Source organism: Bactrocera neohumeralis, unplaced genomic scaffold, assembly GCF_024586455.1.
Source record: "Bactrocera neohumeralis isolate Rockhampton unplaced genomic scaffold, APGP_CSIRO_Bneo_wtdbg2-racon-allhic-juicebox.fasta_v2 cluster09, whole genome shotgun sequence".
NCBI classification, from domain to species: Eukaryota; Metazoa; Arthropoda; class Insecta; order Diptera; family Tephritidae; genus Bactrocera; species Bactrocera neohumeralis.
Genome location: NW_026089622.1, coordinates 21,669,057 through 21,685,375, shown reverse-complemented (window position 1 = coordinate 21,685,375; position 16,319 = coordinate 21,669,057). Strand labels below are relative to the sequence as shown.

The following is a 16,319-nucleotide window of genomic DNA, read 5'->3' as shown; positions in this document are numbered from 1 at the left end:
AAATCCCAGAATATCGCCACCACCACCCTCTGGTGGAATGGCTCGCGATGGTTAACATAATCTCCCGATTCTTGGCCACATTCGGCCTTGCGCAACATTATTACACCTGAAAGTCGAAAAATCGACACTTATCATGCAACACCGCATGACACGGACTTAAACTTAAAGCTAAAGGAGCAACTTATCTCCATTGCAATGCATTGAAGCACCAAGATTTACAAAAAACAAAGGTCGCATCAACCCAACCGCGCTACTTCAGCCGCGACAGATGCCGATTTATAAACAGAGCTCATCACTCTTAGTTATAAACCCATTTCTAGAGACGAAGTGTCTGCTTTGTGTGAATTCAAGCTTAACGTGTAATGAACGCCACTCTATCATTATACCAGAGAGGTATCCATTTGCCACCTTATTTATCAGATAAGAGTATGTGGATACAGTAGACGCTCACAAATTAGAACTCTCAGAAATTAGAACATCCAGAAATTAGAACCAGAGTTTTTAATGCATTGGACGCTCTGAAATTAGAACTTGAAGTTCTAATTTCTGAGCATTTTTTTTTTATTTTAAACACAACCATTTTTTGTTTGCATTGACCGCTCTGAAATTAGAACTTGAGGTTCTAATTTCTGAGAGCTTTTTTTTCATTTTTAACACAAGGGAATTCCCATTCTTGATTTTTATTTTACTGAACAAATGTAAAATAGAAAGGGGAATCCTCAAGTTATATTTTAGTTTTTGTTTTGCCTTATTTTCCTAATTTCTGAGAATTTTTTTTTCATTTTTAACACAGGGGAATTCCCATTCTTGGTTTTTATATTACTGAACAAATGTAAAATAGAAAGGGGAATCCCCAAGTTATATTTTAGTTTTTGTTTTGCCATATTTTTGGTGTTTTTGTCATTCGTATGTGAAATTTGATACGCGTGGACATATTTTGCGAGACTCTACCGAAAACTAAAAATAACTTACCAAAAATGTCAAATAAACGTAAAAAAAACACTTTATCTTTGGAAACCAAAGTAAAGATATTAGAAAAGCTGGACAAAGGTGTTCAAGGGTATCGTCTAGCGCTAGATTTCAACGTGAGCAAATCTGCTATCAGCTATATCAAGTCAAATAGGTCATCTATATTAAATGCTGTTTCCAACACTTATCAGGAAGCATCAAATAAAACTGTGCATAGTGCCGAATATCCGAAAATGGAAAGTCGTCTTTATGAGTGGTTTTTAAAACAACGCGAAAGGAAGTGTACATTGACAGCAACAATATTAAAGGAAAAAGCTAAACAAATTTTTGGTGAAGAATACCCCGATAAAAATAAAAATGCATTCCGAGCAAGCGATGGATGGTTTACTAAATTTAAAAAACGACACGGCATTCGTTTTTTAAAAATTGGTGGCGAGATTCTTTCTAGTGATATTGCCTCCATCACTCCATTTATTCACAGATTCCGTGCAAAAGTCACTGAGATGGGGTTAATAGAGTCGCAATTATATAATGTGGACGAAACCGGATTATTTTATCGTTGCCTACCAGATAAAACATATGTCTCTGCTTGTGAAAAAAGTGCGCCTGGATACAAAATTCAGAAAGAACGAATTTCAATTTTACTTGGTTCAAATGCTGATGGGTCTCACAAATTAGTGCCCTTAGTTATTGGAAAAGCTAAAAATCCCAGGAGCTTCAAAGGTTTTAAAAATCCACTTCATTACAACTTTTCCAAAAATGCTTGGATAACGTCTCGGATCTTTCACGATTGGTTTCACAAGATATTTATTAATGAAGTAAGAGGAAATAATTTTGCTTTTAATTTCTTTAATTTTAAAATATTTTTTTGTGTACAGGTCATCCAGTTTTCTCAAAAAAATAACTTGCCTCCGAAGGCTCTTTTGCTTATCGATAACTGCTCCGCGCATGCACCGATTGAGCATCTTCAAAGCAAAGATGGCAACATAGTTTCATATTTCTTGCCGCCAAATGTGACAGCAGCTGTGCAACCAATGGATCAAAATCCCATAAAGTTAACAAAACTTGTTTACAGAAGTAAGTTACTTGCTGAAATAATAGCTGAAGGTGGTGCACTGAATAGTCTGTTGAAATCCCATTCCATCCGAAAGGCAATAATATTTCTGAAACAAGCTTGGGATGAGATAACTCCAAAAGTGATGAGGAATTCTTGGTCAAAGTTGCTAAATTGGGACTCTGACCAATACGACAGCGATGATGATGTGCCACTAGCAGAGTTGCTTAACAAAAATGAGGACTGCAATGAATCTCTCCAAGTAAATCAAACTCTTTTAGCAGAAATTGATCCAAACAGTTTCATGTGTATTGCTGACATCGAGAAATGGAATGAAGATGAGTTTGAAGACCGAACTGGTGATGACCTAAGTAGCGATGATGAGTTTTCTGATAGCAGTGAAGACGATGTTGTTGATGACACACCAGTTATTTCAAATGTTATAGCTATTGAAAGCGTTAACAATTTAATAAATTGGTGCAACAAGAGTGAATTGTCTTCCAGTAAGCACATGACCAATCTTTTGGCGCTCCGTAACGATATTGTTATATCGGATTTAAAAAAACCAAAAAAACAAACAAATATTACTGATTATATGTCAAACAAAAATTAATTTTGAACTGAGCCCTTATCCTGAGTTTTTAATTAATTTCTGAAATTTTTAGTTGTTTTTTTTTTAATAATTGTTATGTAATGAACTGAATTGTTATGTTTAAAAAAAAAATAAGAAAAGAAATAAAAAAATGTTTTTATATAGTTTTTGGAAGTGGCTTAACTCTTAGTTTTATTATTCACGTTAAAAAAAAACCGTCCAGAAATTAGAACATTTCGCAAATTAGAACTACCCCAAAAACAAAGTGGTTCTAATTTCCGAGCGTCTACTGTATATACTAATGCTCCACGCCTCATGTAACATATGGTCCGCCAAGAGTTGTACAAGAGTTGTATTTCAATTGTCCATACTGTATGCAGTTTGTGCATTGTATTTCACCATTTTTTTGTCTGGTTCCTCAACGGTAATTCTGGGATGGAGCAGATATTTTAGGTTGTAAATGGGATGTGTTCATATTTCTTAAGTTGGCTAGAATTTGGCATCAATTCTATTTTGAACATTGGTTGTGAGACTTTGATCTTGTTAAAAATTTTTACCACTGATTTAATACGAAAACCACATTCTTCCAATGCTTCATTAACATCAATAGAGTCTACCAATGACTCTATACCTTTTAAGGCAACAACTTTACCTTTTGAGTTCTTCATTTATTTTTTGACAAGCATTTTACATCATCCATGAAACTTTTTTCTGTGTATGTTTGAATTTTTGTTTCATCTACATATGTTACGTTTTTTCACAGTGTGAAAATTTTTTGTACCTTTTTAATTGCTTATTTTGGAGACAAGCGCATTTGCTTTCTGGTACTTGCATAATGGTTGCTGTCAGCGCATTTGTTGTTGCCCGATTGCTCTCACTGCTGCTTCTGCTGACTGCGTACGTTATTTAATTTCCATTTCAGCTGAACGCTGCGATGACTCATCATCGCCGTTACATTTATTTTTGCCAGGCATCGGTTTCGTTGTCTTGACGAAGCTGAAGTAGGCCTTTACGCTTACGCTTTACTTGACCACTAACGCGTGGTGTGCGTGCTGTGACTTTCGTGTGCTGACGATTAAGGTTACTGCAAAAACTCTTCAAAAGCTTTTGACGTAAAAGATGTACCTCTGTCAGTTATTATTTACGATGGTAGGCGAAAATAGGATGACATTTCATTAGCATGATTATAAATGGACCCTTATGGTCCAGATGAATGCGATAAAACGGAATTAGCTTGATATACAATCAAAATGCATAATACCTTCGGGTTTACCTGAGCGTTGTTTCTGATAACAACAATTAATATATGCTGCTATACATATATGTGACCTGGTCTACGAAAAGGGGGCTTAGGTGTCAAAAAAAAGGAGAACAATTAATGATATAACGAGAAACTGACGATTATTTTTAACAGCTTTTCCCAGAAAACAATTTTTCGCACGTTAGCCCCCTTTTCGTAGACCCGGTCACATATAGTTTTTAACGCATTTCCTCATTTGAGGAAACCAGTATGTCTGTCTGCTACGTTGAATAGTCGTTTCTATCGATGTATGACCTGCTTGATCAACGCAGAACTGTACAATGCGCCAGCGTACCCATTTCGGAACCACAAATTTTGGTCCATCGGGCTTTTTGTGATATAAACAATGATTGCGTAGCTGGTACTCAGTCTTTAGAATTGTATAATTTGGCGATGTTACGTTAACCTTTAAGACGTTGATAATTTCGAGTAACTTTTCATCTTGGAGTTGTATCGTAAGAAGCTAGTCGTTGCCATTACTGTAGACTGCAAAAACGAAACTTGCTGGATCGACTTCGTTTGCAGGTTGATCAGACCCTCGACTTAAAGCAACGACATGCTGTAAGCGACCACCTTGTATTCAAGTAGTTTGAGCCACCAGCAGGCTATTTTAGATTTTAATTCTTTATGTTCTTTTATATGAGCAATCGCAAAGCAATCGGTTACGATTTTGGATTGTTTTCCCAGTAATCTCTCTAATGTCTCGACAACAGCTAGAACTTCAAGTTCATAACTGTGATATCGGCTTCCTGTATAAGTACAATGGCGACTATGTAACATAAAAAATAAAACAATGCGTTTTTATAAGCAGCACTATGTGCTTCTGTTGAGCTTTATTACAAAACTGACTACACTTAACTTTAAGGTTTATAATCTAACCTATGCTTGAGCCGGCCTACGTGACCAAAGATGCTTGGTCAGCTAAAAAGGGTTTGCGCGTGTAGCGCTCACCTGCAGCTATTTGGTTTTGGGGGAGAAGACATGGTTGCGCGTGTTTCGCTCACTTAAGAATTTAGCGGATGCGCGTTTAGCGCAGTTGCACTTTTGGTTGTAATAGGACTCCAAAGTATGCAAACGGTTTGTATGTTTCTAGCATATAATGTGGGAATGGAATTTATGTAGAAGTTCATAAAATATTGTGTTAACTCCTCCCTCCGAAATATCAAGCGTCCTCGCTTGATTAATTAAAAAAATGGGATGTCGTTAAGACTTCTATGCTGCGTCCTTTTAATTACTGGCATTTGAAATGATTCCGGTTTGCTAATAATTATTTCAGGCTTTACGCGCTTTTTGCATCTGAAAATTGCAATTATGGTAAGTACTAGGGCTAATAGCCCAAAATGAGTGAATAAACTGGATTTCACTAAAAGATTCAGAGAACTTATTTTTTTAATGTTTTTATATTAAGCTCTTTCATAAGTTTTAAGGATAGAACTTCCTCGAACTCTGAATTTGAGTTTGAATGTTGGATTAAAGCAGGCAGTGGTCTCAAGCTATGTTGTTCTAAAGTTGTAAAATTCATGTTATTTATTCTTATAGTTTCATTAAAGATTCTTATCAAATATGATCCTCTTAATTTTCGAGTATTATTATTTGCAGTAATATTTCCTTCGAAATTATTTAAAAGTATTAATCCATTATTTATTTCTACAATATTTTTAACATGTTCCGTATTTGTTACGGTGCACTTATATGGTTTATTCCTTATTAAATTTTTTATACAATTTTCGTTTTACAAATTAACAATTTGGGTTTGTTTGCAAATTTGTATTTCATTTATTATTTTACAATCTTTTTGTTGTTTTACATGCGTTTATTTCAATCAGTTTAACGGAAGTGAGTGAGTTTAGTTACAGATATTGTATGACAGCTTAACTTAAGTTACAGTGCTATGGATTCTTCGCAGGGTTGCAATTAAATTGCTTCGTTCTCTCCAACACCTCCCCTCGAAGTATTTTGATTGCATTATAATTTATGAACATTTATTCGTCATGCCCATATTTTCGATGCATTTGTAGTGTTTTTCCATAGGCAATCCTTTGGTAAGGACATCAGCTGGCATATCTTCTGTTGGCATATAATTCAAGTTGATATCACCGCTTTGATGCTTCTCGCGTATGAAGTGATGACGTACATCTATGTGCTTAGTACGTGAATGAAATGCTATGCTCTGGACTAACTTCTGTGCACTTTGGCTGTCGTTGTAAATAGTTATACTTTCGTGCATAAGCCCGATCTCATTCACCATTTCTCGTAAGTACATAGCCTCTTTTGTAGCTTCACTCAAAGCCATGTATTCGGATTCGTTACTTGAAAGTGATACTGTCTTCTGCTTACGGGCTTCCCAGGATATTGCGGCTCCAGCCAATATAAAAGCGTAACCGGAATATGAACGTCTATCGGTTAAATTACCACCCCAATCAGCATCGACGACTGCATACAATTCTTCATCTGTCTGCTCATAAAGTAAGCCATAATTTAAAGTTCCTTTTAAATATCTCAATACTCTTTTGGCCGCTTTCCAATGCTCGAAACTATAATTAGAATTGAATTGGCTTAGAAAATTAACTGCGAATGCTAAATCAGGTCGTGTTGTTACAGCCAAATACAATAGAGCGCCAATTAAACTTTGATATGGAATATTTTGTATTTCTTTGTTGTCTGACTTAACTGGTTTTTCAAGTTTGCAATTGTATTCGAGGGGTGTCTTGACTGGTTTACAGTCTTCCATTTTAAAACGTTTTAAAATATTAATAGCGTAATCTCGTTGATTTAAGAATAATGTATGATTCTTCAAATCTTGTTTAAATTCAATACCCAGACATATTTTAACTGGTCCTAAATCTTTCATTTCAAAACTTTCCGAAAGAGATTTCTTCACTTCTTTTAACCACTCATGATCATTCGTAGCAACTAGTAAATCGTCTACATACACTGTAATTAACATTATCTTTGATTTTTGTTTCAATATAAATAAACATGGATCGCATTTAGATGCATTAAATCCTATTTGTCTTAGTTTATTGGTTAATTTTTGATACCATTGAAAACCAGACTGTCGTAGCCCATATAAAGATTTGTGTAGTCTACATACCGGGTCTTTGCTTTTCGATATTGACTTCTGCCAATTTTTTGCTGTACGTCGTATTTCTTCAGCTTTAGCCTTATTTATGTTTGTCGGATATCCTGCTGCTACCTTTTTAAGGATTACATCTAAGTATTCAGGTATTTCCATATATACTGCTTCATCTAGGTCACCGTTCAAATAAGCGGTCATAACATCCATTTGATGTATTTGAAGATTCTTTTGGGTTGCAATTGCAGCCATCATTCTGATCGATGTCAATCTCGTAACTGGGGAATAAGTGATATTGAAATCCTCCCCTGGACGTTGCGAGCACCCTTTTGCTACCAGGCGTGCTTTTTTAACATTACCTTCTTTTGTACGAAACACAAAACGATTCCCAATAACTTTTCGTCCTACGGGTCGATCTACTATGTCCCATGTTTTGTTTGAAATTTGAGCCATATATTCGTTTTCAACGGCACGCAGCCACATATTACATTCTTCACTGTTTATAGCTTCTTGAAAAGTAGTTGGATCATTTACTAGTGATATATTTGCATATTCACATTCTTCAAAATCTACACTAGATTCAGATTCATTATCAGTTCTCTTAGTTGAGACTTCATGAAATGACTTCTTGGGCCGTCCATTCCACTTCATTTTTGGTCTACCTTTGCCCCTTTTTTGGAACGATTGATTCAGTATTTATGTTTTTCATTTTCATTTTCCCCCTCAGATTCAACTATACTTTCGTCTTTTCGTATATCGAAATCTATCTCCACAGATCCGTCTTCAGAGTATTTATTATCATTTCTACCAAATGTTTCGTCTAAAAATTTCACATCTCGACTGACTACAACCCTCTTCTTTTGAGGAGACCACAATCGATAAGCTTTAGCTTCATTCGAATAACCTACTAGTATACATTCTTCAGACCTGGAATCAAATTTGCCATTGGACTTATCTTTTATTAAAACGTAACATTTTAAACCAAATGGTCTGAAGTGAATGACCGTGGGAGTTTTACCTGACCACATCTTGATAGGCACTTCATCTTCTAGGACTTTTGTGGGACACCTATTTCGAATATAGTTCGCTGTGTTTACAGCCTCTGCCCAAAATATCGTTTTTAATCTTGCTTGTGTTAACATGCATCTAGACATTTCTAAAAGAGTTCTATTTTTTCTTTCAGCTATGCCATTTTGCTGTGGCGTATAAGGAGCGGTCAAACGCCGCTTAATTCCACATTCATTTAAATAGTTTTGAAATTCGCTACTCATATACTCCAACCCATTGTCTGTCTGTAGTGTTTTAACTTTCTTCCCTGTATACGTTTCCGCCATATTCTTAAATATTTTAAATTTTTCTAAAACTTCTGACTTATTTTTCATGAAATAAACCTCGGAATATCTCGAAAAATCGTCAGTGAATGTCACGAAGTACTTTGCACCTGAATGTGAGCAAACCTTCATTGGACCGCAAACGTCGCTGTGTACAATTTCTAGTAACTCGGTTGTACGTTGGTCCCTCTGCTTTGAAAATCTTTCTCGTGTTTGCTTTTCGCTTAAACAGATTTCGCAAGTTTGCAGTTTTTCATTTGTATGAAAATTTATACCGTGTACCATACCAATTGCGCGTTTTAAATCATTTTCGTTTAGATGGCCCATTCGTACGTGCCATGTATTTATGCTATTTGGCTTCATTTGCGAAAACCTCGCAGATTGTTCAAAACCTTTAACATAGTACAAATCACCGATTCTTATCGCTGTCAGAATAGTTTCCCCATTCTTTGAAATGACAGCTTCATTTCGCCGAAAAATTACTTCATACCCCTTATTCGTAATTTTCGAAACGGAGAGTAAATTCGTTCTTAAATCTTTAACATACAATACATTTTCGAAATTAATTCGCTCTTCGCTATTAATTTCGTTGATAATAACTTTAACGTTACCTATACCCGTGATTTTAGCCGTGTTGTTGTTTGCTAAGCTGAGAGTCTTGCTAATCTCTCTAAAGTTATTGAATTCGCTCTTTTTCGCACTCATATGTGATGAACAGCCGCTGTCTAAGCACCAATATTCGCCGGCGTTTGTTATTGTACATGCTGATTCGAATAACATGGATTTTTCGAAGTTCTCCTTTTTCGTTCCTGTAGCTGTGTTGTAGTTTTTTACCTTTTGTTTTGATGGACAATTTGGCGATATGTGACCAACTTCGCCGCACTTGTAGCAAGTTCGTTTATCTTGCTTTTCTTTTGTTGACTTTTTGTTGTGATTTTTAGCGTTGTTTTGTTGTGATACATCATTTGTGTATCTGACGTTTGTTCTTCGTTGAGCAACTAACACGTTATGCTCTGCTGCTGCTTCTTTTGCTTGCCTTGATTGCTCTTCTTCCAGTATTTTAACTCTTAAAATATCTGGCTTGGGGAGTTCATCTCGAGTTTCCAGCGCACATCGGAACGTCTCAAACGATTCTGGTAAACTATAAAGAAGCAATATAGTTAATAAATCATCCCCAACAGTAACATTTATTTCCTTCAATTTGTTGACAGCATGGAAAAATTCGTTTAAATGTTCGCGAACGTTATCGCCCTCCTTCATGCGGGCGAGTGCAATATCATCCAAAACCACAACACAGTTGACTGGATTGGGGACATTTATTTGAAATCCTGCATCAATTTATCAAAAATGCAAAACAATGAAAATTATTTAAAGGTATTTGATGAAATGTTTTGTAATTTGAAATATCATAGTATTATTTTCAATTGAAAATTATTAAAAACTTTTAATAATTGAGAGCTAACAACCTTAAATCCTATTATTGGGTATTGAAAGGACAAAAGTCAGTTGTTATAATATTCTTTAAAAAGATTTAAATAGTTTCTCCATATAATAAATAACTATTTAGTAATTTATATTCACTAAATGTTGGGTATTGCCCAAAAATTGTTATTTTGTTCGATCTGTCCATAAAGTTATAAAAAACGCTTATTTTGAGGCGCTCTCACACTGGAATAAGTTGGGCATCCCATTATTCCTGGCAATACGTTTCAGTAGGGTGGCTTTTCGCGCAGGACCCTTTGACTGGAACGTAGACTCTAACTTTTTCCACATTTCGTGTGAAGTTACGCATTCAGTTATCAGACCCAATTCTGCTGGTGTAATTGAAAGCATTATATCCGCACAGGCCTTCTGATCGTAATGTATCCACTTCGCTGCGTTATTGTCGTTTGGACAAGGTATAGCTCCAGATGCGTAGCTCCATAAGTCAGCTTTCACAAGAATTGCACGCATGTGCAACTTCCACGTATCGTAGTTATCCGCGTTTAGCGGATCAATCCTCACAGTTGAGCTCGCCATTTATGTTACTATCACCACATATAATTCAGTTGATGATGTATGAAACTTTTTAGTTAATGCAGCCAATAAAATATAACTTTAATTTAAAAATCTATGGGCTGGGCCCATAACCTGTTGTTTTACATGCGTTTATTTCAATCAGTTTAACGGAAGTGAGTGAGTTTAGTTACAGATATTGTATGACAGCTTAACTTAAGTTACAGTGCTATGGATTCTTCGCAGGGTTGCAATTAAATTGCTTCGTTCTCTCCAACATGCTCTTTTAATATTTTCTAACTCATCTTTGATTATGTCAATTTTAAATTTATATTTAAGTTTATTCTTTATTATTGAGTTGCTAAAATGTTTTTGTTGATTATTAATTGTTGGTTGTTATTCTCGATTACTACTTTAAATTTGCTGTTTATGGCTACTAAATCGTCATGGTCGGGGTTGCCAGTTCCATTTCTGTTCCTATGTTTCCTTTTGTTTTTGTATTTAGGTAAAATGTTATTAATTGTTATGTTGATATTACTGATTTCGTCTGTTATAAATGGGTAAAGAGGGTTGTTAGCTGGAATGTTTCGTGTGAAGTTTCTGTTCAGTTCCCGTAATATTGTAGAGTATTCTGTTATGTTTGTCATGTGGATAATCCGGTATGTAATAAAAATTTTAGTTCATTGCCATTTTTCATTTTGAAACGATAGTATGGCAATGAGGCGTTTAGTCTAAAAAATTGATATTGTCACTAGGGGTTGCTTCGATCTCTTCTTGTTCTTCGTTGTATTCGGGTTGGTAGTCCTGTGAAGACTCGTAGTACCCTTCAGGATATTCTAATATTTCATTATTGTATTCTATTGGGTCAGTTTCTGTAACTTCAGTATTGTAGATCCGTTGCATTTTATTAGGAGTCTGTATTATCTGTGATGGTGGTCTCTTACTAGCTTGATAATTATTAGCCTGCGCTGGTCCATTACTAAATGCTTGTGGTTTGTTACTGAATGTTTGCTGCCTATTATAAAATGTTTGATTTTGTTAATACTGAGGCCTATTCTGATAATTTATTTGCTTCGTTTGAACAGAGCGATCAACTTCCATTGGTGCAGGAGGTTTTGGAGGAAGAGGTGGTCTAAAGTTTGGTTGCACTGTGACGTAGTGTCGGTTTTGTCCGTACTGTTGATACGAATTTGGTCTAAGGGATTGGTTGTGAACATTTGTAAGTTCTGGGTAAAAGGGTCTTACTTGGGGTTTGAATGAGTATGACCTTGGTTGATTGTGGCTAATGGGTTTGGTATTGGTCGGCAAGCGACTGATACTATTTGTATGATTCGTCCTGTAATTCATGTTGCCTAATTTGAGACACATATTGAGAGCCTGTGGTAAACTGGTTGGTTCCTTTACACTTAACAGACTGGGTAAGGCACCGTTCAGACCTCTTATAAATGTGTCGAGTGCCTTTTCTCTATATGTCGTTGTCATGGCATACAAAGCTTTTTCACCTAACTCCAGGCAATCGATTTTGTCTAGGATAAGCGAGAGATATTGATAAACTTGTTGATAAAATTCTTCAACAGTGCTACCCCGTTGTGCAAGTGTTGTCATTTGATATTCCAACGTGCTAACGTCTCTCTTGTCTGAGTAATGTAACATCAGACATTTTTTTATCTTACCCCAATTTAATGGGGTGCGGTAAGACTCAAGGGCCGTGTCAGCTTCGCCAACTATCTTGTGTCTTATTGTATGCAGGATAGCAAAATATTTTGGGGTGTTCTTATTCTGTCCGTACATTAATAATATTCTATCTACCGATTTCCGCCATGAACTGAATTCTCCGTTTTTACCCGAAAATTCTCTTAAACATTTTACCACATCCGGAACTCTTTCGGATGCGTCCACGTTAATGCTAAAATCTACAGGATGTTCAACTTCTTCTTCGATTTGTGGGTGTAATATGGTCGAAACTGTTTCCGATATTAACGAAACGAGTTTTCTTTTTTGATTAGGAGTGAAAGTGGATGTTAGGAGGGGAAACGTTAGTGCTGGATGAGTGCAGATTTAATCTCGACAATGTCGATGCTATTTGTTCTTCCTGACTCATTTTGTTCACTTGTTTCTGATTATTTAAATTAAATTTTTTTTTTTTTACAGTGTTAACTTTTCTTTTGTTATAACAATAATTATTTCCTTTCACATAACCTTACTTACTAATAATCTTAATATCAAACTTACATAAATATCATTTGCATTTTCCTGTGTTGATAATGTTTCCTCCTTTGTGTGATTAATTTAGATTTCTCCTCTTGTAGTGGTATTTGTTGTATTGGTTCTATTTGATGAATTAATTTAAATATTTCCTCTTGTAGTTGTATTTGTTGTATTTGCTGAATTAGTTTAAATCTTTCTTCTAGTAGTTGTATTTGTTGTATTGGTTGTATTTGATGAATTAATTTAAATCTTTCCTCTTGTAGTTGTATTTGTTGTATTGGTTGTATTTGATGAATTAACTTAAATCTTTCCTCTAGGAGTTGTGTTTGTTGTATTGGTTGTATTTGATGAATTAATTTAAATCTTTCCTTTTATAGTTGTATTATCTTACACTTGTTTAATTTATTCTAAATTTCCCCGTCACGCACTTTTTGTTCAATGTATTTGTATTTAGCTTATGCTTTTCGTTCGGCTGGGTTGATACTGCCCGTCCTTTTTCCGAAAGGTACTAAGGGGCCGAGTACGAAATGTTATTTAGGTTTCGTCCGCGAGTATAAAAAATATTATTATTTTTTTCTCACGGTCCCTGCTCGGGCGCCACATAAAAAATAAAACAATGCGTTTTTATAAGCAGCACTATGTGCTTCTGTTGAGCTTTATTACAAAACTGACTACACTTAACTTTAAGGTTTATAATCTAACCTATGCTTGAGCCGGCCTACGTGACCAAAGATGCTTGGTCAGCTAAAAGGGTTTGCGCGTGTAGCTCTCACCTGCAGCTATTTGGTTTTGGGAGAGAAGACTTGGTTGCGCGTGTTTCGCTCACTTAAGAATTTAGCGGATGCGCGTTTAGCGCAGTTGCACTTTTGGTTGTAATAGGACTCCAAAGTATGCAAACGGTTTGTATGTTTCTAGCATATAATGTGGGAATGGAATTTATGTAGAAGTTCATAAAATATTGTGTTAACTTGTATACTAGCATGCCGGACGACATGCAATACCTCAGTTGATTGTTCATTACCCCATACAAATTTGTTTTGATTTGATTTAGTTAAAAAAAGTAGTAATAGGCTTCGAAATCACGGAGAATTCTGTGACAAATTTTCTGAAAAACCCCGTAATACCTAAAAAAAAATTTCTAATCTCCGTTATAATATTCGGTGTTTTAAGTTTCTATATAGCGGCTACTTTCTGCATTCCCGGTATGATACCGTTTCGTCTTTGGTATGCCCGAGGTATTCTATTATTTTTTTGAGAAATCTACATTTATCGACACGTAAAGTCCGGCTTCTTTAAGAAGTGAGAAAAATCGCACAATACGTAGAAGTTCTTTGCACACAGTTTTACTTGGAATAATTATGTGGTCCAAGTACACTAACACTTCACCTGTCACACGAACTGATACAGCATCGTCTCTGTAAACTTTACAAACTTTATTGGTGGCTTGCGTGGCATTCTTCCCTTTTTATACAAAAATATAGCGAATTTCTCCATTATTTTCTAATTTTTGAATAGCATTAACTTTGCTTTTTTGGCTGAATGAAGCTTAAAATCTCACCTTTCCAACATTTTATGGTATGACACAATGCGATTGGTTATAAATGATCAGATTGTGACGATATGAGTTAAAATCCGGGTAAATGTCTCTCCGTCTTACACTTGTTTTTGACATTACGCTATTTTTGTATTCGCGCATTGTCATTCATTCGTCCTTACGTTTGCCTCTATATTCGCCCTTTTTTGGATAGCAGCTGCCAATCGCTTCGCACGTGAGGATCGCAACATAAGTTAATTTTATAATTCATTGCTCTTAATAAAGATTAGGTTTAAACAGCGTGTTTTCAATCCTAAATATATACATATATACATACAAATATACATTGTTATGTCATGGTGGATAATTTTCAAATCGACCTTCTAATATCTAACTTTACTAAATAAATCGTAGACGTGCAGGGGACATACTTTGTTGCAATGTGTAATAATGTAGTCAGCTCGCGTATTGAATAGAAAAATAGCAAATTAAAGCAATCTTGAAGCATGTTCGTCGAAGTCGAAGGTCGAAAAAGAGCGTTCAGAGCTTGTCCATATGTCCATTCCATATGTCTTTGCATACGATAACTTGAGTAAAAATCGAGATATCTTGATGAAACTTGCTACATATATTAATTGATACCCAACAAAAGTTGGCATTGCAACTGAGCATAATTGGATCTTTGCCGCACGCACAAATTCCCGCAAAGAAAACTTATAAAATGCTTTCTCCAAAATAAGATATAAAGCACGAGTTCGCCCTTTAATAATAATGATAATAAAATATTGACATAGTATGTAGCTACCTTACAGTGAACAAATGGGTGATGTCAAAATTCTTCAAATTTTGAGTTTGATGATGTTTTCTTCATACACACCCTGTGTTTTAAATTTAGCCGATTTGTTTAAGTTTGTATCATACACTAATGTGGGCAAAAAATAGTAAAGATTTTTGTTTTAAATTTCGCGCAAAAACCCCTTCGTCGAAATGTTTTTTCTAGGTTGGTATGATTGTCAGTGACATCTGTGCCACGTCCAGGACTGCCACCTACATCAATCGATGATCAACGCGTCAACAAAATATGGAAATTTGTGCTTGAAAATCGACGAATAACAGTTAGAGAACTTATTGGCATCGTTGAAATATCAGAAAGATCAGTGAAAGCCATTTTGAAAGATCAACACTTAATTTTTCGAAAAATAGCGTCGCGTTAAAGTCTGTGAAGTAATGCTTTCCAAATACCAGGATGTCACGAAACGTATTTTTACTGGCGATGAGTCTTGGATCAATGCTCACGACCCGGAAACAGATGATTAATCGACCGATTATCATGGCAAAGTTAAGCCGATGCCGACAAAATCACGTCAAGGCGGGTCAAAAGTCTGAGTTATGTTGATATTTTTCTTCGATTGTCGAGATGTGGTGCACTCCGTATTCCTTCCGACCGGCGAATCTGTCAACAAGGAATACTATTTGAGTGTTATGCGTCGCTTGCGCCAAACTTTTCGTAAAAACGAGCGCTCCGGAAAAACCGTTTTGACTCAACTGACAACATTAAACGTGAATCGCTACGCCTATTGAAAGAAATTCGGGAAATTGTCTTTTATTGACGTGAAATAGATGCTGCGTTCAGTTATAAAATAAAATACTTAAAAAATGTGTGTCTAAAAGTAGGTAAAGAAATGTTAATTTCTTCCAATTTAAAGTGAAAAAGGAAAACAAAATTCGTTAAAGAAAATACAGCAAATATTGGATAGAATTTTGTATTGCTTTTACACAAACCTAGCGTAATGTTATATTTACAAATATGTTTTAGTAAGGAAAATATATTGAATTGGATCCATAGTCACAATGTTGAGTATTAGTAAATAAAATATATTGAATTAGATCCATAGTCAGAGTGTTTAATATTGTTCGTCTTGAAGGAAGTAATTTGTTTTTATATTAGATGCGCCAAAATAAGGAATACACAAAAAATACGAAGCCTATCAAAGATTTCTTCTGGCGAACTTGATGTTGTTGAGTTGCCTAGCACCAAATATTATATTACAAATTGTTAAGTATAGTTCCTTTATATTCTTTAAGGGTATGCATAAACGGATTTGCGATCTCATCAAAGCCATGTGCAAATTTTAATTTATTATTGTGGTTTTTTGGCTATGTGATAACCTATCTCTAGCTCATTCACTCAGCGTGATTCTTCAAAAGGAATCTACGGATCTGGCAAAGGCATCAAATATGATAGATATGGTGCTTGCAA

At 35.4% G+C, this 16,319-nt stretch overlaps 1 protein-coding gene across 1 annotated transcript; it reads left to right on the top strand.

Annotated features, from left to right (window-relative positions):
• The first annotated feature begins 711 nt into the window (after positions 1-711).
• LOC126764059 (jerky protein homolog-like) lies at positions 712-2,655 on the top strand. Its single transcript, XM_050481814.1, has 2 exons — positions 712-1,787; positions 1,848-2,655. The coding sequence occupies exons 1-2, from the start codon at positions 978-980 to the stop codon at positions 2,634-2,636; spliced, it is 1,599 nt and encodes a 532-aa protein (XP_050337771.1). The 5' UTR covers positions 712-977; the 3' UTR covers positions 2,637-2,655.
• Positions 2,656-16,319: the final 13,664 nt, after the last annotated feature.

Bases quoted from the DNA above. Each gene is read 5' to 3' on its own strand.
- LOC126764059 (XM_050481814.1), top strand. From the start codon at position 978: ATGTCAAATAAACGTAAAAAAAACACTTTATCTTTGGAAACCAAAGTA. The intron at 1,788-1,847 runs GTAAGAGGAAAT...TTTTGTGTACAG, and splicing joins ACAAGATATTTATTAATGAA to GTCATCCAGTTTTCTCAAAA.